Source organism: Sminthopsis crassicaudata, chromosome 5, assembly GCF_048593235.1.
Source record: "Sminthopsis crassicaudata isolate SCR6 chromosome 5, ASM4859323v1, whole genome shotgun sequence".
Classification (NCBI taxonomy): Eukaryota; Metazoa; Chordata; class Mammalia; order Dasyuromorphia; family Dasyuridae; genus Sminthopsis; species Sminthopsis crassicaudata.
This window is the reverse complement of record NC_133621.1, coordinates 4,149,637-4,175,875: the sequence shown is the minus strand read 5'-3', so window position 1 is coordinate 4,175,875 and position 26,239 is coordinate 4,149,637. Positions and strand designations below refer to the sequence as shown.

The 26,239-nt window shown below is 48.5% G+C and overlaps 1 protein-coding gene across 1 annotated transcript in view; it reads left to right on the top strand.

The window, feature by feature from the left end:
- The first annotated feature begins 4,591 nt into the window (after positions 1-4,591).
- VWDE (von Willebrand factor D and EGF domains) overlaps positions 4,592-26,239 on the top strand; it is a 39,377-nt gene continuing 17,729 nt past the window's right edge. The window contains exons 1-11 of the mRNA XM_074267509.1: positions 4,592-4,622; positions 7,058-7,202; positions 7,383-8,479; positions 11,274-11,452; positions 12,404-12,689; positions 16,568-16,815; positions 18,076-18,165; positions 19,729-19,864; positions 21,993-22,210; positions 23,656-23,729; positions 25,187-25,457. Of these exons, the coding sequence (XP_074123610.1) occupies positions 4,592-4,622; positions 7,058-7,202; positions 7,383-8,479; positions 11,274-11,452; positions 12,404-12,689; positions 16,568-16,815; positions 18,076-18,165; positions 19,729-19,864; positions 21,993-22,210; positions 23,656-23,729; positions 25,187-25,457 (2,775 nt within the window). The remainder of the gene's footprint in view (positions 4,623-7,057; positions 7,203-7,382; positions 8,480-11,273; positions 11,453-12,403; positions 12,690-16,567; positions 16,816-18,075; positions 18,166-19,728; positions 19,865-21,992; positions 22,211-23,655; positions 23,730-25,186; positions 25,458-26,239) is intronic.

Sequence of the window (26,239 nt, the reverse complement as noted above, 5' to 3'; positions counted from 1 at the left end):
CACAATACCTGTGTGACCCTGGATAAATTGCTTAAACTCTCTGACTGGGTTTCCTTATCTTTAAAATGGAGATAATACTGAAACTACTGACCTCACATAATTATGATAAGCATTTTGTAATGCTTAAATAACAGAGAATGATTTAGTGGTAAGAGGGAAGGTACTGGAAATGCGATTTTATTGATAAAGGAACTTTCAATAAGAAAATTCTATCTATTAATTTAGATCAGCTTCTGCTCTTCAATCCAGAGTCTTAGAGAACTAATTACCTAATTATTAATGCTGTAGTATTTTATTATTATTATTATTTACCATTGCACTATTTCAATGAGTTCTTTCTATATTTCCTTATCTAGCTCATGTCTGTTGGTCTTAATTGCATTAAGTATTCCATTCAATATCTCGCAATTAATCAGGAGCACCCCTAACCCTATTTCCCAAGTCTTTGAACATTTAGGTTCTTTTCTTTGTTGTTTTCTTTGTGGGGGAAGGGGGGGATTTGAGTCAGGGAGAGACAGCAGAGCAGATATGAATGTTCTCCTCCTTCTATATTCTTCACAATGGTTTCAAAAGTATTGGTCAAAGGACATGGTTATTTCAGGACGCTGTTCTGTGCTCTCCCAAAAAGTTCTGTAGAAGTTGGGAATCCTCCTTCAGTGGAGGAGTGGACCTGAGGCGCAACAGCCTCCCCAGCACTCCGCTTCATGGCCCTGCATCTTTTTGATCCACTTGGTGGGTGTAAAATCATACCAGGAAGTTGCTTTCACTGATATCTCTTTGAATACCTTGGAAATGGAGGGCTTTTCTTCCCAGTTACTGTGAACAATCTCTGATTTCCCTTTGGAATCCAGCCTGGTTTTCCCGCCGAAGTTTCATCGTGGGATGTCTCTGCCTTCCCCAGTCACTGAGTCGTCATCCTGATTTTTAGATCATTCTTTGATTTCTCTGGAAGCTGGGGTTTCTGCATGTCAAAGACTGGTTTTCCATGAGTTAATCAAATTAAGACCATTCAAATTCTGTATGTAAACTTAGGAAAGATGATACGCCTTGACATTGGGCATCTGGTAAAATGGTTGTCAAGGTTGGCCTCCAGACAGTGGTGGGGGAACCAGGGTGCTGGCCAGAGGCATTGTGGGTATTCCGAGGCTTTCTCAGAGAGTTCTCTGTGAGCTTCACTGGGGTATAAATGGAAATAATTAATACCATTTGTACAATACTTTAAGGTTTTCCAAGGATCATATGTACTTATGTATTATGTGATTTGATCCTCCTGACAACCCTGTAAGACAGAGACTATTATTATTCCCATTTTACAGATGAGGAAACCGAGGCTAGGAGATTAAGTGTCTTTCTCAAAGCCACACAGATGGTAAGGGTCTGAGGTAGGATTTGATTTCAGGTCTCCCAAACTCCAGTTCCTGAGCACCACTACCTAGCTTCTTTCCTTTGATGGGCCTGGCACAATGGGTAGGCTTTAGCCTGAGCCACACTCAGCGTAGCAGATGCCAGATACGGGCGCTGCCCATGCAATGAAGCTCCTCCGCTCAGAGGGTCTCCAGGTGGCCCAGGCCTCTCAGAGCTGACGACTTCCGGAGGTGGGTCACCATTTCCAAGCATTTTCTTCCGCATTTAAAGAAACCTGTGAAGTTGGGGGCACTATCATCTCTGTTTTACAGATCAGAAAACTGAGCCACCAAGTGGCCATCTAAGGGCAGCACAAGTCGGTGTCAGAGCTGGGAATCGGAGCTCACGATCCTCAGCCTGGAAGTTGCAAGGGGCCATGTTTGTGCTGTCTCCCCATTTTCCGGCTGAAGGAGCAGGAGGCAGGGTTTGAGCTCCCATCCCCTCTTCCCTCCGGCAGTCAGCCCTTCCCACGAGACCACCCTGGGCAGCCATTAGTGTGGGACGTGGTGGGCAGGGCAGGGGACCAGAGCACGCTGGGCCGGAGGAAGGATCCCTGGCGCTTGGTCTATCCTGCCCAAGGAATTTGGATGGAACGTGGGCAGTCCTCCGGCCTCCGACTGTTCCTCTGAGACCAAAAGGGAAGAACCAATCTTCTTCCCAAGGGAAGGAGTCATAACCAAAAGCTACTGGTCCTTCCCGCCTAAGCCCCAGGGAGCCGGATGCTTCCGGAGCCACCGCAGCAGCCCGGGACCACTCGCCCTGGTCACCTGGGACCGGGCCCTTTTTGCCGCCCACGGCCCCGTATGGCTCTGAGTGGAGAGCGGTATTTAATCAATAATAAGCAGCAGGCCTAGTAAGAGTGCTGCAGTGGAGGAGGCCCCCCGGAACCCCAGCCCAGGGCTCCCTTCCCCCGCTAAGTGGCCTGGAAAGCTGGGCTTCTCCTCTCCGGATCAGGGTCGGGAGCCCCCGCCACCCTCCTCAGTGCGGCTGCTGGGAAGCGAATGGCCCTTCTCGTGGCCCGGGGGAGGCTGGGGGGGGGGTCAGGCTAGACCTGCTCAAGCTTGCCCTCCGCAGAGGGGGGCACTCTTGTTCTGAGCTTATCAACCTGCTGGTTTTAGTGGCCAGATGCTCGCTGATAGCTACACATAGAGACGTTCATTTTTAAAGTGGGGGATGGACTCATTGCTGGGAACCTCAGCCTAAGCCAGGGTCCATGGCTTGGCCGGGACTTTGGGGAATGGCTGCCATCTATGGACGAGAAGTAGAACCACACAGTCTCGGAACTCAAAGGGACCCAAGGGGACACTGAGCCGGAATGGAGCCGAACAGGAGCATCCCCCGCTACCTTCTACCCAATCTTTCCCTCCCAGGGCTGGGGAGCTCATCACCTGCCGAGCTGGCAGGCTCCACTCAGCCAGAGTCAGACCAAACCTGCCCTGGAGAGCTTTCACCCAGCGCTCCTAGTTTAAAGAATAAATAAATAACTAAATATTAGGGGCTTTAAGGAGAAAAGAAGGCCTTACAGGAGAGAGTTCAGGAATCCGTGAAGGAAGCAAAGGATGCCAAGAAGCAGAAGTGAAAAGGGAAAGCAATCGAGGCATGAGGAGGGAATTAATGAAAAAGGCGGGGGAGATATTATGGAGGGAATGGAAATTAGGAGACAGGAACCTCTCCCTGTTGGGCAAGTCATTTAAGTTCAGAGTGGGGAGAAACAAAGAATATTAGAAAGCTATTTCCTTGAGCTCCTTCCCTGTAGAAACTCCCCGTCCTTCCCTTCTGCGTGGCGGGCTCTAGGGGTGGGGAATGGAGAACGGAGCAGACCCTCTTCTGGTCCCCTGCCGCTGTCCCCACTCTCCCCCCAATTCCAGAACTCGGCTCTGCCCACCCTCGTCGCCCACACTCTTTGACAACTCTCTGCTGCTGCAAGAGGGGGGTGTCGGAGAAGGGAGCCGGCTTGGGGACCCAGGAAAGCGCAGAGAGGCAGGCGGGGACCCTGCCGCGAAAGCGGCCATTTGTCTGGGACACAGACAAGGCAGAGAGGGACATTTACAGACTCCCTGTTAGCCCAAGTCTCTCATTACCAGCGGAAGGGGGAAATTTGTCTCCTCCGGCAGACAGCGGCCTTCCCTGAGATTGCCGGACTGTCTGAAAGCTCTGGGGCTGCTGCTCAGGTGTCCCTCACAGGCTCCGTGTTTAGGGAACTGAACTAATCCTGACATCCTTGGGATGCCTTTGAGGCTCCGGGGGGCTTAGGGCTGGGACAGGATCATAGAGGATGCAGACAGGGAACAACGAGGGCGGACCCTCTTCTTTCCCCGGCCACACGCCTGTTTAAGCTGTCACTCAAGCCCAGATCAAACACTCCAACGGAGTCAAGAATTGTGTGTGGGGGGGAGGGGACCAAATAGGAATTTGGGAGATTAAAGACTGAAGCTTGTCAAGGGAAATGCTGGAAATCCTGTCTCAGGCAGACCTTCAATTAGCAAGGCCTTCTGGGAAGTGCTGCGGCTGTAAACAGTGGTTAAGGCTGAAAACGGCTTTGAAACCCCTGGAACACGCGTGTATGATTTAGCCAGGAGGAGACATTGCATCTGTTAGAAAAGCCTGACTTCCAATTTATGTCGGCACGAAACACAAAGATTGTGATGGACACGGAAGTGCGCACAAAGCCAGCGGTCCGGCTGGGCAGGGAAGCGTACAAGGCCAGTGGTCCGGCTGCATGCAGAAGTGGGCACAAGGCTGGTAGTCTGGCTGGGCAGGGAAGCGCACAAGGCCAGCGGTCCGGCTGCATGCAGAAGTGGGCACAAGGAAAGTAGTCTGGCTGGGCAGGGAAGCGTACAAGGCCAGCGGTCCGGCTGCATGCAGAAGTGGGCACAAGGCTGGTAGTCTGGCTGGGCAGGGAAGTGTACAAGGCCAGCGGTCCGGCTGGGCAGGGAAGCATACAAGGCCAGTGGTCTGGCTGCATGCAGAAGTGGGCACAAAGCCGGTAGTCTGGCTGGGCAGGGAACCATACAAGGCCAGTGGTCTGGCTGGGCAGGGAAGTAGGCACAAGGCCGGTGGTCTGGCTGGGCAGGGAAGCGTACACAAGGCCAGCGGTCCGGCTGCATGCAGAAGTGGGCACAAGGCCAGTGGTCTGGCTGGGCAGGGAAGTGTGTATAAAGCCAACAGTCCAGCTGGGTGTGGGAGAATGCACAAAGCCAGTGATTTAGTTGTGAGAGGTTTGTTGAGAAGTCCCAGTGGCAGCTGTTTCCTGGGAGCCCCCTTTTCCTGGGGAAGTGTCTATACTGGCAACTAAGGGACATGAAGAATCAGGTTCAATCCATGGAAAAATCCAAACTACCCTAGAAGCCCATTTCTTTACCCAGGATTCATGAAAGGGGAATCTGTGATCAGACAATAGCTCCCATTACTCAACACCCCGAAGAATCACAGACTCTCCACGGGAGAAGGAAGGGACGCCCGTACAAGGATCCTCTCTGCACCATTCAAGACGAGTGCTGTCCACACTTCCTTGGATTGAGGGCACGGGGCTGGGAAGACCTGAGTTCCATTGGAGCCTTCCTATGGACGTGACTCTGAGCCCCAAATCTGACTTCTCTGGGTCTTGTTTTCTCACTTGTAAAACGGGGAATGATACTGGCCCCTTCCCCACAGGAGGGCTGAGGCCCTCGGCCTCAAACCGAGACAAAAACTTCTAGTAATTCCGGATGCCCCGGGGCTGGCACAGAGGGGCGGGCACAGAGGGGCACAGGGGGCACTGAACAGTCAGGGAGGGCCCTTCCAAAGTGAATAGCACGGCTTCTGGGACTCTGGGCCTTCTCCCCAGGTGGCCCCGAGGAGCTCTGGCCAGCAGAGCAGGAAGGAAAACAGGGAGATTTACATATATATATGTACCTACATATTTATACAGACATCTATAAATATAATGTATATATGTGTGTAAATATACATTTATTTATGTACAGAGAAATCTGAAAGGAAAACAGGGAGATTTTGTATATAGCTATATATTTATGCACATATATAAATATAATATATATATTGTGTAAATATACATTTATGTACAGAGTAGTGCAGAGCAGTCTGAAAGGAAAACAGGGAGATTTACATATAAATATAAATACATATATAGTTGTATATATATGTATGTGTAGAGAGAGAGACAGAGAGAGAGGAAGAGAGAGACAGAGAGAGACAGAGAGAGACAGAGAGAGAGAGAGAGAGAGGAAGAGAGAGACAGAGAGAGACAGAGAGAGACACAAGCACACACACAGAGACAGAATCTGTAGAGAGATGAGCTTGTGTTTTGGACATGTTGAGTTGGAGAGCCTTCTGAGGGAGAAACTCAGGAAGGAGACTAGTCTAGGTAGCAAAATCTGTGTGTTATTTGCAAGGAGATAATAATCAATCTCAGGCACTGCTGAAGTCGCCACAGAAGAGCACAGAGCAAGAAGGGGACCAGAACAGTGATGGGGACACCTGCCCTCAGGGTGTCTTTATAACCAACCCCCTGCTGGGGGCTTCTTCCCCAGCCTCCACATGCTCAGAGACCTCCTTAAGAACTCCCGCTGGGGTTCTTCCTATTAACAATTACAAGGCAAAAGAGATTCTAGAGAGGAGAAAGAGTGAGACTAACTTATCTCTTTCTCTTCCTCTCTCTCTGTGTCTCTCTTTTCACATACATAAAGATACATATAGACACAGCTACGTTATATGTGTGTGTATCTAAATATATAGGTGTACACCTATGTAAGTTTCCCCGTTTTCCTTCCAGACTTCTCCGCACAGGCTGGCCAGCCTCAGGCCCCTGTCTGGGAGAGCCCCAAGGGCCGGGACTCTGGGAAAGCTCATTGAAGTGGAGTCAGGAAGACTTGAGTTCGAATCTGAATTTGCACCCTGGCTCTGTGACTTTGGACACTTAGCTTCTGTTTGCCTCAGTTTCCTAAACTGTAAAATGGGAATGATTACGGCACCTACCTCCCAGGATTCCAGGAGGACCAAATTGGTAAGTGTCCCACCCGTAGTAGCACTATATAAATGCCATTATAATTATGGATTGGAGCCTCAATGACTTCTTCAGCCCAATGGGGGCGATGCTCTCAACCCTAAACTACAGCCTCACAAGGCTTGCTATAAGAGCAGGGTTTTGTCACTTGGCAGGAGGCTGTCCCGGTGGGAGGAAGCCATCCCTTCCCCACCCTCTACACTATTCCTCCTCCCAATCCCAGGACCCTGGGGGGAGGGACAGTGCTCCCATCTTTAGGGGAAAGCCTATTGTATAGATAGAGGCAGGTCAGACCTGGATCTACCCCACAGTGGTTCCCTGCATCTCCCAGCCCAGGGGACAACAGGGAGGGGACGGAAAAGGGGGAGGAGGAAGTAAGAGAGGAGGGGCTATGAAGCCAGACATCCTGACCCAGGGGGCTGCACCCAGGAGGCTGCTCCCTGGGAGCAGAGGAGGAGGGGGAAGTGGTGGGAGGAGAAAAGAGAGAGACACAGGCTGGGACCCGAGCATCTCGGCCCCACTGGTCCCTTCCTGAGGCCTCGGTAAAGCCCGAGCTCAGCTTGGCAGGACTACAGGTGGGAGGGCAGGAGAGCAGCTCGGCGCCGGTCTGGGGTCCCCCGGGCCGCCCAACAGCTTCTCCTCCCCTAGTTTGGCTCCCCGAGAACTGCGGGCTTCTGGGTGGTCCCGATGGGTCTGGGGACCCGAACTGGAGGCTCCGGGGTGCTCTGGATGACTGTGATCTGCTCGTGGATGGTGGAGCCAGGAGCTGCGGGGACAGAGGCGGGGAGTCAAGGTAGGAGCCGGTCTGTGGCCTGGGGTCCTGCGGAGGTGAGCTGAAGGAGGGGTCCAGCCAGGGAAGGTACGAGTCAGCCGGGTGGCTCTGGTGTCCATGGGAGAGGAGGAGAGGGGTCCAGCTAGAGCATCTGTTACACGTGTCTTGTGGCTGTGTGCCGGGGTCGTGGCTGTGTGCCAGGGTCGTGGCTGTGTGCCGAGGTCGTGGCTGGGGGCCGGGGTCGTGGCTGTGTGCCGGGGTCGTGGCTGTGTGCCGGGGTCGTGGCTGTGTGCGGGGTCGTGGCTGTGTGCCGGGGTCGTGGCTGTGTGCCGGGGTCGTGGCTGTGTGCGGGGTCGTGGCTGGGGGCCGGGGTCGTGGCTGTGTGCCGGGGTCGTGGCTGTGTGCGGGGTCGTGGCTGTGTGCCGGGGTCGTGGCTGTGTGCGGGGTCGTGGCTGTGTGCCGGGGTCGTGGCTGTGTGCGGGGTCGTGGCTGTGTGCGGGGTCGTGGCTGTGTGCCGGGGTCGTGGCTGGGGGCCGGGGTCGTGGCTGTGTGCCGGGGTCGTGGCTGTGTGCCGGGGTTGTGGCTGTGTGCCGGGGTCGTGGCTGTGTGCGGGGTTGTGGCTGGGGGCCGGGGTCGTGGCTGTGTGCCGGGGTCGTGGCTGTGTGCCGGGGTCGTGGCTGTGTGCGGGGTCGTGGCTGGGGGCCGGGGTCGTGGCTGTGTGCCGGGGTCGTGGCTGGGGGCCGGGGTCGTGGCTGTGTGCCGGGGTCGTGGCTGTGTGCGGGGTCGTGGCTGGGGGCCGGGGTCGTGGCTGGGGGCCGGGGTCGTGGCTGTGTGCGGGGTCGTGGCTGGGGGCCGGGGTCGTGGCTGGGGGCCGGGGTCGTGGCTGTGTGCGGGGTCGTGGCTGGGGGCCGGGGTCGTGGCTGGGGGCCGGGGTCGTGGCTGTGTGCCGGGGTCGTGGCTGTGTGCGGGGTCGTGGCTGGGGGCCGGGGTCGTGGCTGGGGGCCGGGGTCGTGGCTGTGTGCCGGGGTCGTGGCTGGGGGCCAGGGTCGTGGCTGGGGGCCGGGGTCGTGGCTGTGTGCCGGGGTCGTGGCTGTGTGCCGGGGTCGTGGCTGTGTGCGGGGTCGTGGCTGTGTGCCGGGGTCGTGGCTGTGTGCCGGGGTCGTGGCTGTGTGCCGGGGTCGTGGCTGTGTGCGGGGTCGTGGCTGTGTGCGGGGTCGTGGCTGTGTGCCGGGGTCGTGGCTGTGTGCCGGGGTCATGGCTGGGGGCCGGGGTTGTGGCTGTGGGCCGGGGTCGTGGCTGTGTGCCGCAGCTTGTGTTTGCCTAGAGCCTGTGCTCTCAGCCCGCGGTCAGGCCGGCCCCGCTCTCCGTGGGGTCCTCTTCGGCAGTCCCAGAAGGACCAGCGGGAGGCTCCCAGGCTTCCCCTTCAGCGTGTGCACGTCCCCCCCAGAGAGTCACAAGCCTTACGAATCCGACAGAGTGTTATGTTGTTGTCTTTCTAGACTTTGTTAATGATGGGGATGAGCGCCCCGTCATTTTTGGAACTTTTTCTTTCTGGAGATTCTGATTGTTAAACCTTGGAGCACACCCTGCTTGTGCTCAGCAGGAGGGCCTGGGAACATGGACTCCCCCAGCTCGGTGACTGTAGGCTAATGACTAGCATTTATATGGGGTTTTCAGGTTTGCCAAGTCGTTGCATTATTATCTCATTTGACTCTGAGGAGCCCCTGTCCCCTCCCTGCCAAAGGAGTCCCTAAGCAGCTTTGAGCTAGCCGCAGTTTCCTGAGCAAGAAGGACACCTATTCCTGGGCTCCTGCCTCCATCTCTGAAGGAAAGACTGTGCAGAACCAGATCCCCAGGGCAATAGGGAGGGAAGGGGGCCCCAGATACTCAAAGTGGCTAAGGGTCTGGTCAGCACTGGGTGGACCTGCCTTTTGGGCTTTCTTCCGTGGGATAGTCTCTGATAATGCTGGGGAGTCTGAAGTTTGGGGGACCTCCCTCTTTTCTAGCTGCTTTGACTTGGAATAGAATAGAGCTATGTGCTGGTTCAGATAAAGTCATCATCACTGTGTCTCTGTGTCTCTGTGTCTGTCTCTCTGTGTGTCCATCTGGCCGTGTCCTTTCAGCCTTTCCTGAAATTCCAGATTTGGAATCTAGTGAGATAGAATCCCAGAAGGGAAACTAGGGGGAAGGGGCTTACTGGGAGGAGAGGGCTGGAGAAAGAAGGAGAGCCTCGTTCATTTCCTCCTTGTTCTCACTTTGTTCCTTGAATCCGTTTAGGGAATGGGTGCTGGAAAAGCTCCAAGAAAAGCGCCAGCCAGTTGGGCCAGGTTAACTTCTGTCTCCTTTCAGACATGATTTTGCAGTTGTCGGCTTTAGGAACCACCCTCTTATTACTTTCAGAATTGCTCTTTTATGGTACCTATGAATCGAGTTTATGCCTTAGGAAGACGGGTGATTAAAGCAGCCGTCACAGGCTGCTTTTAATTTCCATTTGTGATGTTCTTTGCTTTTCAGTAAACACCTAACTCTTCAGTCTCCATTCCCGTCTTGTCCTTGGGAGAATCCAATCTCAGGAAGTCAAGGACCATGTCTTCCTCTTAATGGTTTTTGTATTTGCACAGTGATATCTGCATGGGGGGCGGAAGGCTGAGGAAAGGCAATTTTGATTCAAATTTAATCAATATTTGTAAGGATGACATTTGCCATCTCACAGAAGACCAGTGACTCCCTTTCTGTTGGAGTCAGATAAAGTCAGGCAGGGCGTCTCTTCACGTTGCTCGGGATGATTCAATCATCCCGGGAAAGTTAAGGCAGCACCTTTCCATCCAGATGTTTGCTCTGTGGAAGAAAATGGCTGAACAATTAAGATATTGTCTCATTTTCGATTCGTTTTTGTCAACTTAGAATTAGAGATTTTTCTTTCTGCAATATAAAATATATTCAAGAAGGGAAATTCCAAGGGATGTAGATGAATTATTTTTTTCATTTCTTTGGGCAGAACTGAAGAGAAGTTACCAACTCACTGCCGGAGGAGTGACTCATGACCAAGTCATGAGTATTTTTTCTACCCAGAAGTTTCTAACTTTTTGTGTATTCTTATCCTCTTTCTGTCCCTTTTTAAATTTAATTTTTAAATAATTAAATAAATTAATTTAAATGATTTTAAATAGATAAATAAATAAATAATTTAAATAATAAATAAATAAATTTTTAATAGTTTTAAATAGTTTTAAATAAATAAATAAATAATTTGAATAATAAATAAATAAAATTTTAATAGTTTTAAATAATTTAAATAAATAAATCAAAAATTAAATAATTTTAATTAAAAAAATTTTGAAATAAAATCTGGAAATCATTTTTTAATTTATAAAATTTATCATTTTAATTTATAAAATAAAGTACGTAGGATGACAAAGACAGTCAATTATATCAGTCATAAAGATAAAAAAAAAATTAGACCAATAGACCCCAAGTTAAGAATCCTCTGCTATAGCCCAGCTTTTAAAATTGTGGGTTGCAACCCCACATGGGGTCTTGTACTAAGTGTGGGCATCATGAAATGGTGACTTGTTACCAGTTAATGCTTGATTTTTATAACTATTTATAATAGGGGTCACATAAAAACTTTGTGGGTGAAAAGGGATGATGAGTGGAAAAAGTTTAGGAAGCCCTGCACTAGAGAGTCCCTAAGGGACATTAATGCCCTTACTACATTTACAATGGAAATTATTTGACTAAGTTTTTAAACATAAACACTCTTAAATGTCTCATATGGCACATCTCTGCAATAATCCCAGGGCAGCAGCAGAGAAAGGGGACCCAACAATAGTTGCTGTCATCCCCAGGAAGAGTGCTAGTTAAGTTTATCACCTGGCTTGGTGGAAGCAGGGGCCAGCTGCTCTCTCACACAAAAGTTGGCCTTTCCAGAAGCCCAGCACGTTAGATCAGATGAAAGTACTGAGTTTGGAAAGGAAAGATGACTGTCCAGAGCCTCGAGTTTGAGTTTCTTGTACTGGGAGCACGTTGAATAGAGCACTTGGCCTGGAGTAGAGCATGGACTGTCCTTTAAGGGTCCCTCTGCATCCCTAGCTCAGGAGTGCTCTCCCGGAGGCCACCAGATCCTGCAGAACCCTCGGAGGAACGTGGCTTTTGATGTCTCGGAAGCGCAGCCGTCCGCGGAGCTGATCTGTGACCGCTCCCTCCGCCCAGGGTGGTACCGCTTCCGGCTCTCGGGCAGCCCCGCAGAGATGCCCACCGCGTGTGTGAAGGTACCATCTCCCTTTATCTCAGCCTCACAGAAGGGCTCCTGAAGTCTCTAGGGACCCAGTGAAGCCATTGGATTTCTTGGCACAAAGATGGGGCAAGAGGGAAGGTAGGGATGGGATGCTACCTGCTAAGCAGGACGGCCGGGAGACCCGGGGAGCTTTTACTGTGGGAGGGGACCACGAATCCAACCCAAGAGTCTCCGGTCTCCTGGGAAATGCATCCTACCGGATGCATCATTTCCTTCTCCAGCTCATTTGACAGGTGAGGAAACGGAGGTAAACAGGGTGAAGTGACTTGCCAGAGTCACACAGGTAGGAAGTGTCTGAGGCTGGGTTTGAACTCAGGAAGGCGAGTCTCCCTGAGCCAGGCCAGGGCTCTGTCCATTGGGCCACCCAGCTGCCTGTTGCTGAAGCCCAATAACCTGTGACACGGAGGCCATCAAATCCAATCTCCACATTTCACAGATAGGCAAACTGAGGCACAGAGAATCACATTTTAGTAAAGCCATGGTGGGATTCAGACGGAGGTCTTTGTAGAATTGACCACATTCAGCCCCATCCCTCCCCCATCCCCTTCTGCACGAGGTCTCCATTCAGAGAATCAGGGCTGTCCCATGGAAACCTGTAGAGCTTATTTTGTGCCTGCAGCGGATTTGGAAGGACCCGCACCCACCTGCAGGTGCACTTGGCTTGGGACGGCCAGAGCCTGGAAGGACACATTACATGTGCCATTAAGTACAGGATAGGCTGCAGTACTTGTGCTGTTTGCTGCTCCCAAAGCTGGGGGTCCCCAGGGGGGCCGGTCCTCCCCACCACCCTGCCCCCTCTGGCTCAGCCCCACTGCGGGGTGCCCGGGCCAGCTTTGCTCCTGCAGCGGGCATCGGGGGAAGGGCAGACAATGACCCAGAGGGCTCCCCTCTCCCTTCACGCCTGCTCCCTTTGCTCCCTGGACAGGCGGGCCGCTGCGGTACCCAGGTCCCGCTCTGGTTGTCCCTGCGAGAAGGGGAAGCCCTGCCGCTGCCGGGGGAGGCCACGCCACTGACAGCCTGCACCTCCTGGGACTTCCTGGGTGCCACCCAGGACTGCTGCTTGTTCCGGATTCCCGTGACCGTGAGGAACTGCGGCCCCTTCCTGCTCTACTTCCTGCAGCCCACCCAGGGCTGCATGGGCTACTGTGCAGAAGGTGAGGGCACCCCCGGGCTACGCATTCAGAGACGGACACTGCCCGCTGGTGATGGGCGTGAGCGAGTCCGGCCCTCGTGGGTCCCAGGACTACACAGGCCATACATGGAGCATGGCCGGGTGCTGAGACCCCAAAGCCAGCCTGCCCCCCTCACTGATTGGAGAAAGAGCGATGACGCTCCCAGGGGCTCACTCGGTGCAAGAGCCCGGGGCCAGATCATAAGCCCCCAGGGGCGGGCAGATGCAGGGGCAGGCTCCAGAGCCCTGGGGGGGGGGGGGACTGTACCAGAGAGCCCATCATACACTGGTGACCTGGGCTCTGACAGGGTCCCAGGCTGGGGTCTGCGGGGTCCCGGACACGTTGCCATGTCTTGGATGTGATTCCTCTGATTTTCCACTGGATGGATGAATGAGAGGGTGGGCGGGTGGATGGTAGGTGAATGAGGGGATGAATGAAGAGAAAAAAATCCCAAAGGTTTTTTGATGATCACCTTAATTCAAGACTATATTTTGTATTCAGAACTGTCCTAATGAAAGTTTGAGATACTCAAGGTGGACTTTCTTTTGCTAAATTCCCCCCCCCCCCAGGCTGGGGTTCAGTGACTTGCCCAGGGTCACCCAGCCAGGAAGTGTTAAGTGTCTGAAACCAAATTTGAACTCGGGTCCTTCTGAATTCAAGGCTGGGTCTCCATCCACTGTGCCTCCTAGCTGCCTCTTTTTGCTAAATTGTTAAGCGCAAAATGGTTGTTTTTCAGATTCCAGATTTTGAGGGGTAGAACCCAGCGTTCCATGCCGGGGGGGCTCTGTATGCAGTCTCTGTCCCCAGGAAGCAGACTAGTTTTGTTTACATTGCTTGGTTTGGGGGACGGAAAGAATAATTACAGTCATTCAGAAAATCACTGAAACGCCGCAGAAATGCTTTCTTCCTTTTGCTTTGTATTATTCCCTGAATTTTCCCAGAGCGCATCGCTTGGTCGTATAACGGGGAGCCATCTTGCTACTGGAACGTTCTTCCAAAGCTACATTTCATTTGGAGGCGAATTACCGCGTGGAATGGAAAGCTCTGAGCTGAAAAACCAAAGCAGCTCATATTGAAATGTGTTTAAGGAATGTGATTACATTAGAAAGGGAGAAGCTTTTAGGTTTTGTCTTATTTTCCTTCTTTTTTGGAATTTTGGATATGTAAATTTATGTATTTCCTGCATTTTTTCTTATTATGGTCAGGGTGTGTGAAACCACAGAAATACTTGTATCCCCTCCAATACTGTGGACTAGCTTAGCTTGGTTTTCTTTTCTTTTTTAAAACTACTTCTTACTTTTTATTTTGAATTCAGAGTGCAAATGCCCACTCTTACATACAGGAGAACAGAAAAGAGGATGCTTCACATGAAAATACAAGTACATAAAGCTCATTTGTCCTTTTCAAATACAAAGTTCAACCTTTAACTTTCACATCTGTTCTACTCGCTTCTTCACTTTCTTTCTGGTCATTTCTCTCCATTTTCAAGACCGGGGGTTCTCTAACTACGGCCTGAAGGCCCGACGCTGTTCTCTAAGGACGTTTATGGGCCAAATGAGCTGAGGGGGGAGACAGAGTGTGAGCTTTTGTCTTTACTCTAGTCCGGCCTCCAACAGTCTGAGGGACAGTGACCTGGCCCCCTATTTAAAAAGTTTGAGGACCACTGTAGAATGTCTCAGTGACTGATCTTAATTCCCTCCTTCCCTCACTCCCTCTCCTTCCCTCACTCCCTCTCCTTCCCTCGCTCCCTCTCCTTCCCTCGCTCCCTCTCCTTCCCTCGCTCCCTCTCCTTCCCTCGCTCCCTCTCCTTCCCTCGCTCCCTCTCCTTCCCTCGCTCCCTCTCCTTCCCTCGCTCCCTCTCCTTCCCTCGCTCCCTCTCCTTCCCTCGCTCCCTCTCCTTCCCTCGCTGCCTCTCCTTCCCTCGCTGCCTCTCCTTCCCTCGCTCCCTCTCCTTCCCTCGCTCCCTCTCCTTCCCTCGCTGCCCCTCCTTCCCTCGCTCCCTCTCCTTCCCTCGCTCCCGCTCCTTCCCTCGCTCCCTCTCCTTCCCTCGCTCCCTCTCCTTCCCTCGCTGCCTCTCCTTCCCTCGCTCCCTCTCCTTCCCTCGCTCCCTCTCCTTCCCTCGCTCCCTCTCCTTCCCTCGCTCCCTCTCCTTCCCTCGCTGCCTCTCCTTCCCTCGCTGCCTCTCCTTCCCTCGCTCCCTCTCCTTCCCTCGCTCCCTCTCCTTCCCTCGCTGCCTCTCCTTCCCTCGCTCCCTCTCCTTCCCTCGCTCCCTCTCCTTCCCTCGCTCCCTCTCCTTCCCTCGCTCCCTCTCCTTCCCTCGCTCCCTCTCCTTCTTTCCCTCTCTCCTCTTCTCTTCCCGCTCCTCCCTTCTCCCTTCCTTTTTTCTCCTCTCCTCCCTCTCCTCCTCTCCCTCTCCCCCATTCTCCTTTATGCTCCCACCTTACCCCACTGGAGGTAACACACACACACAGGCACAGACTGAGAGGTGAGGCTTCTGACCCAGGACACAGAGCTCCCTGTCTGGAGTCACCCGGACTCTCTGGAGTTTCCTCTCTGGGTTGACTTTATCACCATCCCTGGCACGTGGTGGGTATTTAACAAACACTTATTGAAGGACCAGCGAGTGATCTGAGGGAGCCTCAAGGGACTCTTGTCTCACGTTCTCAAAGCTCCTTTAGTAGACTGAGTGAAAACGTCCTTTCAGTTGCTTCCACCTCTCGTGGCCGGGGGCCCCAAGGAAGCAGAAGTGGCCGTGTCTGTGAAGATGTGGACGGCAGCCCGAGCTTCTTGGCCACCTTGACCCCTGGCAGTGGATTTGCAGGACGGTCTGCGGTTTGGGCTCAGTACCCCAAAATGCTCGTACTTAGGGATGGCTCAGATCTTCCAGAAGCACAATGGTTTCTTTGGAGCACATCCTCACAAATCAGTTTTCCCCAATGTTTCACAAATCCGTATGTTTGCAACCACCACTCAATAAGGCCCCCCTTCCTCTTCTTAAATAAAACAAACCGCGAGGCTCCTAGAAACCTCCCAGCTCTGGATTCACTTCTAAATTTAAAACTGTAAAATCCTGTTTCATTTTCCTGGAGGTAATGAGAGCACACGCTCCCGTGACCCTGCCACAAAAGACGAGGGCCCGCTTAGCATTTCATTAAAAACTGGCCCCACTCTTCGAAAGAGCAGTTCTTGTAACCGAGCATCCTGGTGAAATAGTGAAATAGTCTCATGAGGAGACTGTTCCCTTGGTGAGCTATGGAACTGTCACGGTTCACAACTGGGGAGGTTTTATGACTCCCAGAGACATCCTTCGGAACGATGTCATTGCTCCAGAAGACAGAAGTTGCTTTAATGCTCAGTCGCTGAACTTCTCATGAATGGAAACTATCAATGTGCATTGCCGGTAGTTAACCATGCTACTGTGGGTGAATTGCTATTCCACTGGCACTTGAGAAGAAATCCATTAAAAAACAAAAAACAAAAAAAAAAAACATTTTCCATCTTGTTGAGGACTAGAAAATGATCATGTCTTTGAATTTTCTGAAGGTTTTCCATGTCAATGAAATAGGCCGGGCGCTTGTTTCCTAGGACACTCGAGATGTAGGACAATGTTTTTTATTCCTATGTTTTAATTGCATGGAGATAATGTTACTAAGTTATGTAATTGAGTTAGATCTTGCAGCAGAATCTTTGTCTTCTCCTGGCCCTATTTCTTTTTCTTTTCTTGTTTTTGTTTTTGTTTGTTTGTTTGTTTTGTTTTGTTTTGTTTTGTTTTGTTTTGTTTTGTTTTGTTTTGTTTTGTTTTGCTTTTTGCTGAGGCAGTTGGGGTTAAGCAACTTGCTCAGGATCACACAGCCCGGAAGTGCCAGCCCTAATTTTTTGAAAGAACCTAAGAAATATCGGGATGTTTCTCCTACTAGGTACTCCTGCTGTTCCATCACTGCCCTCCCCTCCAGGAGCCCTAAAGGTTGAGCTCAAGTGGATTGCAACCAAGATCTTTCTCCAGTGCACCTTTGAGGGGCCCCCCACAAACGGCTCCCTGGGATTTGTCATTACCTGGTCCAGACGTTCATCAAAAGGATTCAGAGAGGAGCTGAAGAAGGAGGTCACGGTCGAAGAGTCTTCTCTCTTAGAACTTGATGGCATAAACCTTAGACTTGGAGACAGGGTAGGTTTGAAGACTGAGCTTGTTCCAAATGTAATTTCTTATGTTATTCAAAAGATCGGTCCTTGTCCCCAGCACAGAAAGTGTCTGTAGCGGATGCCATCATTTTGGCATCCACAACATTTCTAGTCATAAATCTCTGTGAATATGTACAATGGTCAGTATCCACAAAATCCACCCAAAGGTCGTTGGGAATGCTTTTGTCTTATGTATTTCAAACGGATATACACACATGCATGGTCTTAATTCTCACACCTTTACTTGGGACCCCATTTTATCGTGCATTGGCTGACATCTTTCTCTGGGGCCACTTCCTAGAGGAGGGGAGACCCCGGGTTGTCAAACTGTGCTCTTGGAGAACGAGCTCTGGTGCTGGGGAGGCTTCATTTAGGGGCTCAGATTGACAAGTATTTTTGTTACTCAGTTGGGAAACATTCATCTGCTTGGTGAAAAAAGGTTTGATTCGAGGGAAACAATAACTCAAATACTGTCTTCTAAGGAATTGGTGGGCTGGATGAGCATTAAAAAAAAATGTCTGGTTGTTCATTTTAAGAAAACAAAACTCATTGTTATTTCATGATCACAAAAGTCAAGATTTTTAAGGGAGAAATCCAAGAATGTTCATGACCCCTTTCTTCTCTCAAATAGAGAACATTCTAAATCCTGGAAGTATAGATCATCTCATTCCTGAAGGGCCTTTATATCCATGAGATCTTTAAAAGTAATCTTATTTGTTCCCTAAAACCCATTTTATTTTTGACATTTTAATTAATCTCAAAGTCTGGCCAATAAGGGAAACTTTCTTTCTTTCTGCACCAATTGGGGTTCAGTGACCTGCCCAGGGTCACACAGGTAGCAAGTGTTGTGTCTGAGGCCAGATTTGAACTCAGGTCCTCTGACTTCAGGGCTGGTGCTGTGGGCTGACTACGTCACTGGCTGCCCCAATAATGAAGTATTTCTGAAAGTTTTCCTTATGAAATCCTAAAATGTACATTATATCCTTTTGTGCTTTTCCTGGAAACTTCCTTGGATTTCCATGAGCAAAGGATTTCTGTCCCTTGGTGGTTGTCAGAATCTAACCACAGTGTGCAAGTGGACTGAGCTCCTATTTTTAATCTCATTTTCCCATCTCTCTTCATGGAATACCCCCAAAGATAAATTAGGTCCTGGGACAGGCCTGTGATCATTCTAGAAAGCCAAGTGTCCTGGTAGCTGAAAATATCCTCCGGGATTTTGTTGCCAAGACAATAACTTTTCCTGCAGATTTTCTGTGGCGTGTCTGCCTTTTTCCGGGAGAGCCCCGACATACAAAGTGGAGTCCTCCAGAGTAAGGAGTTCTTTGCCGGCATTAAGGTACGTGGGGGGTAGAAATCTGGGAGTTGTCAGGAGTGGATGACGATGGATGGGCGGGGAAGGAAAGGCAGAGCGGGAAGTTGGAAGCTTCTGTGAGCTTCTCATAAGGATGCTGCCTTGGGATCAGGAAACCCAGTTCAAATTTTGTCACGTGGGCCACCAAGCCTTCAGCTCACCTGCTTCACACTGTTTCCTCCTCGGTGAATGGAGTAAATAGTGCAAATATTTGGGCTCCTGTGGGGAATGTGCTTTGCTAACCACAAAACCAATATGGATAAAATTGATCTCTGATCAAGCTGGAAATTGAGAATGGGGAATATTCTGTACTTCTCTTATTCGGACAGAAAAATACGACATCCAATCTCTGCAGCCTCTTGCTCATGTGCCCCTTCCTGTGCTGGAAGGACACGGGGGACCTCTGGGGTACCCGGTGAGAGCGGCTCACCTGTCTGGAGTACTTCCAGGTGGCACTTTTGTGGCTGTTCAGTTGCTTCAGGTGCCTTCCTCTCTCCATCCCCCCACTGGGGTTTTTCTGGCTGAGATGCTGGAGGGTTCATTTTTTTTCTCCAGCTCATTTTACAGATGAGGAAACTGAGGCAAACAATGACAGGACTTGCCCAGAGGCACACAGACAGTATTTTCCCCAGGATTGTCTCCTCTGTGGGCTGGCTGCCATGACTCTCAAATAAATGCCAACAAACAATGAATGTCAATTCAGTTCAAGGTTATAAGCATTCATTAAGCTCTTCCACAACATCACAGGCCCTTGTAGACACTGAAGAGGCAAAAATGACAGAGAAGGACCTTCAAAAATGTGTATTTTTCAGTGGATTAGGGAGGAGTGCCCCCGGGGGCCAACATCTGCCTGGAGTGGCCGGGCTGGCATCTGGGGCACCCTCCATGAGAAGCCACTTGGGACTCTCAGCCCCGTCTTTTTCATTTTGAAAATAAACTCCAACGCTCTGGAATACTGGAATATTATTAGTTCGACTGTGGGTCTTTGGACGTGATTTCAGTTGTGGAGAAGCAATATGGTGGAGTGGCTGGAGCCTTGGTCTTAGCTCGTGAAAGCCTGGGTTCCGTTTTAGCCTCTGACACTTACTAGGACCTCAAGTCCCTAAACTCTCCGAGTTTCGCTTTTTCCATCTGTACAATAGCGTGACCATTATACTCAAATCCATTTAGAATTGCTGAAGGTCTGAATGCCATGTGAAGTGTTTTGTACGTTGTGACGTTCTAAGGAACATCAGTAAACGTTCGTTGTTTTTATTACACAAAATACCCGCTAAGTCACAAGCACTCGTGTTAAGTACTTACAGTGTGCCATGTGCTGTGCACTCCGGGGCTTTGGCGAACAGACCTTGCTGCCAAGGAGCTTATGCTCCCAAGTGTCTGCTGAGCCCAGGGCTTGATATCCTTCCTTAGCTGTCCCTATTGTTAGGGGTAAAGTGAGTTGCCAGAAAAGGAAACTCAGTATCCCCTAAGGAAGTAAATGAGCAATGACTTTGCAGTAGGAACCCTACATCTTATATTTTCATCATTGCCATTTTCTTCCCATCCCAGCTCCGGCCGGAGGTGAGCACTATCTCGGAGGACGGGCAGGAGCACCAGCTGAGGTTAGAGAGCACAGTTCCCGTTCTTTGTCCTGAACCTGGCCAAGGATGCAAAATCTCCCTGACGTTGAAAACCACTGACCAGGGTAAGAGCGTTTCATTACAGCCTGGGTCACAACGTCCCACCTGTGACGTGTTTCCGACAGTGGTTGTTGGGGCAAAACTAAGTGAACTCAAAGGAATCCTCGCCCCAAATGATGGGATTCCATTGCGTACCTCTGAGGTACTCTGGAGCAATATCGACATGGTTCTGCAGCCCTTTAGGGCAGCTCAGCTTCTGCATTTGCAGACATTTGGACTTTTCTGTACCAGGTGATTTTGAAACCTTGATAAAAAGGGCACCGGGGGTTCAATCCAGGGATTATATGCCAAGGGCTGGAAGCTGTTTCCTCAGAAGACCCATTTAGGTGATGATTTTTTTGTTGTTAAACAATTTTAAGGACTTTTATAATCCAATACAGACCAAATTGAACAGAATCAAATGACCAAAATTTGTAATAACACTCTAAACATAAAACAACTTTCAGAACCATAAAAGTATGAAAATACAATGGTTTAGGAATGATTCTTTTAGACTGATAGATTCCAACTCCTTGTCCATGGGTCTTCCTGTAAGGCTAGAGCGCCCTGTTCTACCCACTCCCACAGGAGCTAGCAGGCTGAGAACACTTCCTGAAGCTCCCTGTGCTCCCCCCACTGCAGCCATCAGAAGGTCAAGGCATCCTCCCAACATTGCTCAAAGTGCTCTCTGTTCGCTTTGAGTCTAGAACCTCAAAGTGTATTTTTTTTTATGGAAAAGGAATTTTATCCAGAAGAAATCACATCTGTGGTTTTAGACGTTCACCACTGGACTTGGCACAAGGGGCTGGCAGGGAGCCCTTGCCTGGCATCTCAAGGCTGGGAGGAAGCGGCTGCTGTCCGGGCATTTCTGCTGGTCTGGGGAAGCCCCCTGCCAAGCCGGACTAAGGCAGCCTCTATCATTTCATGGTTCTCATCTAATTTGGAAACAAAGGGAAAACCATAGCTCCATTTTTGTGTAATGGACTTCCCGGGAAGAGAGTAGATTATGTTTTTTTAAAAACAAAATGCCCACCGGCCACGAGTGCAAAGTCCTAGTCACAGATTAGACAATTCTCATGTACCGAGCAGCTCTGGCCAGGGCCCCTTGCCCTCGTAGACACCTAGATGGTACAGTGGATAAAATGGTGGACGTGGTGTCAGCAAGTCCCAGGTTCAAAGCCTGTCTCGGGTGTTTTCCTGGCTGTGTGAAGTTGAGAAAAATCACTTAATCTTGCCAGCCTTGATTTCCTCATCTGTAAAATGGGAATAATGATAGCATGTACCTCACAGGGTCATGAGGATCAAAAATAAAAGTACGTTAAGCAAGTCTTTAAGTATTCTAAAAACGCTAGGTGTAGACAAAGGCAATGGTGGAAGTGGCAGGGGAGGCGCCTTGCCTCTCTCTTCCCTTCGTTTCCTCTTAGTCCCTACCTCCAGCCATGGGCTTAGCCAGTGAAGTTGTCTTCACCTATAGCACACGATTACAAGCAGATTGTCGCCGAATGAATGGACAGCGGATGAACTCCCCAAATTATTCTGATATTGTCTCAGAGCAAACGAAGCTTGGGGCTTTTCTGAATGTTCTTTTGTTGCCAGACTCTCCAGAAAGGTTGAGAACATAAAAAGTCTTGCTGAATAATTGTTATTCCCCCTATAGAATTTTACCAGGTGTATGGAGAGTTGGAATAGATTAAATCCTGACTTAAGAGGAATTAGACTGTTAAAAATGGAGCTGAAGATAAATTCTGAAACATTTTGGAGGTGTCAGTTTGTCCAAACATTTCCCTTCCTGATATACTCGGTGAGGAAGTTGGGGAAGGTCTGCTGACAATAACCATGAGCAGTCAAGACAAGGAGGCCATTTCTTTAGATGGATTAATTCCAAGGGAACTCCTTGAACAAGCCACAAGAGTGGGGAGCTCTCCCTGCTCTGGGAAAGGGATGCCCAGGTCTTTCTCACATCATCAAGCTGCCTCGCTTTGGTATTTGTCCAGCAGCTTTGTGGAGTAAGGGTGACCTTCTGGAAAGAACAGAGATGCTTTTCTGCCCCAGATCTGGCCATTGGTCGGGGGCGCTGACCAAGGTGTTGATCACAGAATTCTTTGCCACGTGCACATTCCTCTTATCTCTCTTTTACCCTCCCCACTATAACAGGCAACAGACAACAAGATTTCGATTTGGCTCTTTCTCATTGTCAAGTGGACCTTCCTGAGACGACATCCTGTGAGAACGGAACTTGTAGCGGGGCGGTCATTTATTTCACAGCCATAATAAACTTTTCACGGGATGGGGACAGAATTTCTGAGATTGCTGTGGAACCCATCGTCAGTGAGAACTTCCTGTGGAGCAGCTACATCCCTGAAAGCATACAGGTGGACATGCAGCCAAGACATTTCTAAAGAGACACTGCTGTTCTCATAAAACACACACACACACACACACACACACACACACACACACACACACACGGGGGGGGGGGGCAGGGAAAGATCAGCACCCATTAGGCAGACCTTGCACCTGTCACTTACATAGAACATGTGGGTCCCTAGTTTGAACCTGCCTGTTATTCCACAGAGTAGTCTGGGTCCCAGAGAAGGACCACTACCAACATAAGGTGACACTCAGGATCTCTCAGGATGGAGAGGAAATACACTTCCCCAGCCACGGCTCTAGATTTCAATATATTTGCATATATTGACTCACAATGTCACCTTTAAGTTCCTAAATAAAGCCATTTCTTTTCTTTTTTTTTTTTTTGCATGAGTAATTAAAAAAAAAATAATATTATCCCTTGTATTCATTTTTCCAAATTATCCCCTCCCTCCCTCTACTCCCTCCCCTTGATGACAGGCAATCCCATACATTTTACATGTGTTACAGTATAACCTAGATACAATATATGTGTGTAAATCCAATTTTCTTGTTGCACATTAAGTATTAGATTCCAAAGGTATAAGTAACCTGGGTAGATAGACAGTAGTGCTAACAATTTACGTTCACTTCCCAGTGTTCCTTCTCTGGGTGTAGTTGTTTCTGTCCATCATTGATCAACTGGAAGTGAGTTGGATCTTCTAATAAAGCCATTTCTTAACAATAAGGGGGAAGAAATAATTGATGATAAAATCACGGATACTCATATATTAAAGCAAACTGCCCTTGTTTTAATAAATTTACAGACTTCATCTTAGAATTAGCTGTCGAATTCTCATTTTTGGTCTATAACTAGGCAACTTAAATTTGATCCCGAATCATAGAGCCATTCTAGTTACCATATCTGTAGCATATAATAATAACAATGATTTCAATTACTCATATATTGTTAATATATTAAATCGTATATATTACATGTAATAATAATTTAATAATAGCTAATGTATTTAGAAGTCTAAGGTTTCTGAAGCACTTTATATAGGTCATATGTACATATATACATGTCTTAGGGTGGGACATGACATAACCTGTCACAGTCAGAAGGGACAGAACTTGCTTGTCACATAATTCTAAATCAGACTTGACCCTGAGACAGTTTTTTCAATAATAAAAGTTTCTTTTAAAACCCTGAGCAGGGTTGATTCAGCTACAAAATGGAAGAAATAGCACATTATAGATGCATAAATGTGGATGCATTTAATATGGTTTGTGAATTCCAGTTGAAAAAAAGCTGCTTTATTTTCAAATCATTTTCTGTCGTATTTTAGAAGAGATGTGAACAATAAGAATCATAATTCAAACAGAAAATCAATTTTGTGAGAGTATTGGATGATTTAGTTTCTCATAAGCAATGACACAATTTGCTTAAAATGTTTTTGCTTTCCAGATCAAAGTAAAGGACCTTCCCACAGCCAGTTGCTATTCATTCACTGATCCTCACATAATTACACTGGATGGAAGGTAACCTTTTATTTTTATTTATTTTTGGCGTATGTGGTGGAGCAGACTGAGTTGTGAAGCTGAGGGGGCCGGCAGAACTGTTTAGTTATTTCAAGTGTGGATCCCTCCCCATCTCCATAAATCACAAAAACCTCAACAGTCAGTGGGGACATATTTAAAGCCATCCTAATTTCTTATAGTAGTTGTATCCTTTTCATTTTCATTTTTTTCTCCTAAAATCTTTATTTGCATTGTCATGAAGCAATGATGAGGTCTGTTTCCTCCAAATGAGAATTCCCACATAAAATTTCACTTACCAGAAAACAATCCTCACTGTGCAGTTGGCCTCCTGCCAGCAGGCCACAAGGAACCAAATGAATGTAATCTCCTGTGCTTTGTACCAGAGGAACGCTATCTACTAGATGTCTTCGGTTATTGAAATTTTATGCAAGGGTGGGTGATGGGATTGCTTAATGTTCAGAGAACAAAATAGGAAACCCAGCTCCTTCGGTTTGGGCAGAACTTTAAACCACAGTGCTGGCCAGTTCTTCACACAAAGGAGTAGTTATTTGCCTTTAGGAAGTGAGGGTGAAGCTCCAGGGGAAGGAAAATAGTCCTAGATTTGAGGAGACTGCCCTAGATGAGTGTACTTCTATGTTCCATCTTTGCTTGAAATTTCTTAGCTCTCATTTGTCCCTGAGAATGGCTGGGATCCTCAGCCAGGGCTGGGATAGCACAGCAGGCAGGGCATGAGTGCCAGGGGTACTACAGCTGAGTCCACTCTACAGTTGGTAGCTATAACATGGCCAAGTTTCATTGAATGTTAAAGATCCGAAATGAGTAAAATGATCATATGTGGATGCCTGGAAGATAGATGCAGGACAACTCCAGAAGGAGGGATACTCCAAGTGTTCAAACATGTCAGGAAATGGCACCATGCTGTTTAATTACCAAAATCCATTTTTTCTTTATCGTGGTAGTTGTGTGCATGGATGCTCTCTGTATATGTGTCTATGCAGGGGAAGATTCTAACAATGCAATGATGTTTTCAGCTAGATTTATACAGGGTAGAGTGACTGATTATTTGATATTTATAATGGTTTGGGTGTGTGTCTGTAGGGGAAATTCTAAATGCAATTACATTTTCAGATATATTTATACAGCATAGAGTAACTGATTATTTGATACTTACACATCAACGAGTATTTATGAAGCACCTAGGATATGCCATTTGATGGGAATACAAAGAAAAGCAGTTCCTGCCCTTAACAGGCTTACATTTTAATGGACATATTACCAATATAAGAATTTGAGCAGAAAGTAGAGATCATGACAACTTCCTAATGTTTTAGAAAGAGAAACCAAGACCCAGAGAAGTTAAATAATAACTGAGATTTTCCTCAATCTGAGTAAGACCTCCATTAATATTTGAAGATACAATTGTCTTCAGCCTCAACCTTTCTCTTCTTTCATGAAAGACATTACGAGCACTTCAAGACTGGAACTTTTGTGCTCTACAAGAGCGTGTCCCGAGACTTTGAGGTCCACGTTCGCCAGTGGGACTGTGGAAGCCTTCACTACCCAGTGGCTTGTAACTGTGGCTTTGTGGCCAAAGAAGGCGGCGATGTGGTTGCGCTGGACATGTGCAGCGGCCGGCTCCATGAGTCACAGCCCTATCTATCTGTGAAGAGCAGAGACCCCGCGGGCAATGTCAAGATTAAGGAGTCTTACTTAGGAAGAAAAGTCACGGTAAGTAGCAGATGGATTTATTGTGAGCATCTCAAACGACATCCTCATTTTTTGGTATAATGGATGATTTCGCACCCAAAGTGTTTTCTGACTTTAAGATAACATACATCAAAAAATTGTTCCATTGGTCTTCCGTCCAATCTCAAGGGCAAAATTAATTCTGTTCTTCAAAAGCATTACTTCGATTTCCTACAGATATTTATATGCTGGTAAAACTTGAATCAGAAAAAAATCAACAACTGCTGTGTTTGAAGTAAAAGAAAGTGCTTCTTGCTAGTGAGAATAGAAAAATGTCGAAATTATAATCTCATAACTGCTACGTAACAGATCAGAATGATATGAGCAGAAGGTTAATTTGGTAAATATTCTTCAATTAGCATTCGTAAACATCTTAATTGTGATATGAAATTGACACAATATCAGAGGCTTTGATGGGACCATAGCTCCTTTAAAGAAATCCAAGCCTATCAGTTCCTACAATGTGTGAGGCTCCAGAAATTATACAGAGGAAAAGTAGAAATAGTTCTTGTCTGCAACGAGCTTCCAATCCTAAGAGGCTGCCATCCACCATGCTCCTTTTATCCTTTCATTTGCATGATTCTTTTCCGTGATATTTCATTAATCTAGCAAAGACAGTTCGCGGACACACTAGAAGCCTTTTTCTGGCTTTTAAAACCTATTTCCTAGAAGCCGTGGCTGCATGCATATGAGGTGCGCCCTTTCTGATTCCCTCTGGCGGTTCTCCCTGTCCCCAGATTTATTGTGTACATATATCTATATCT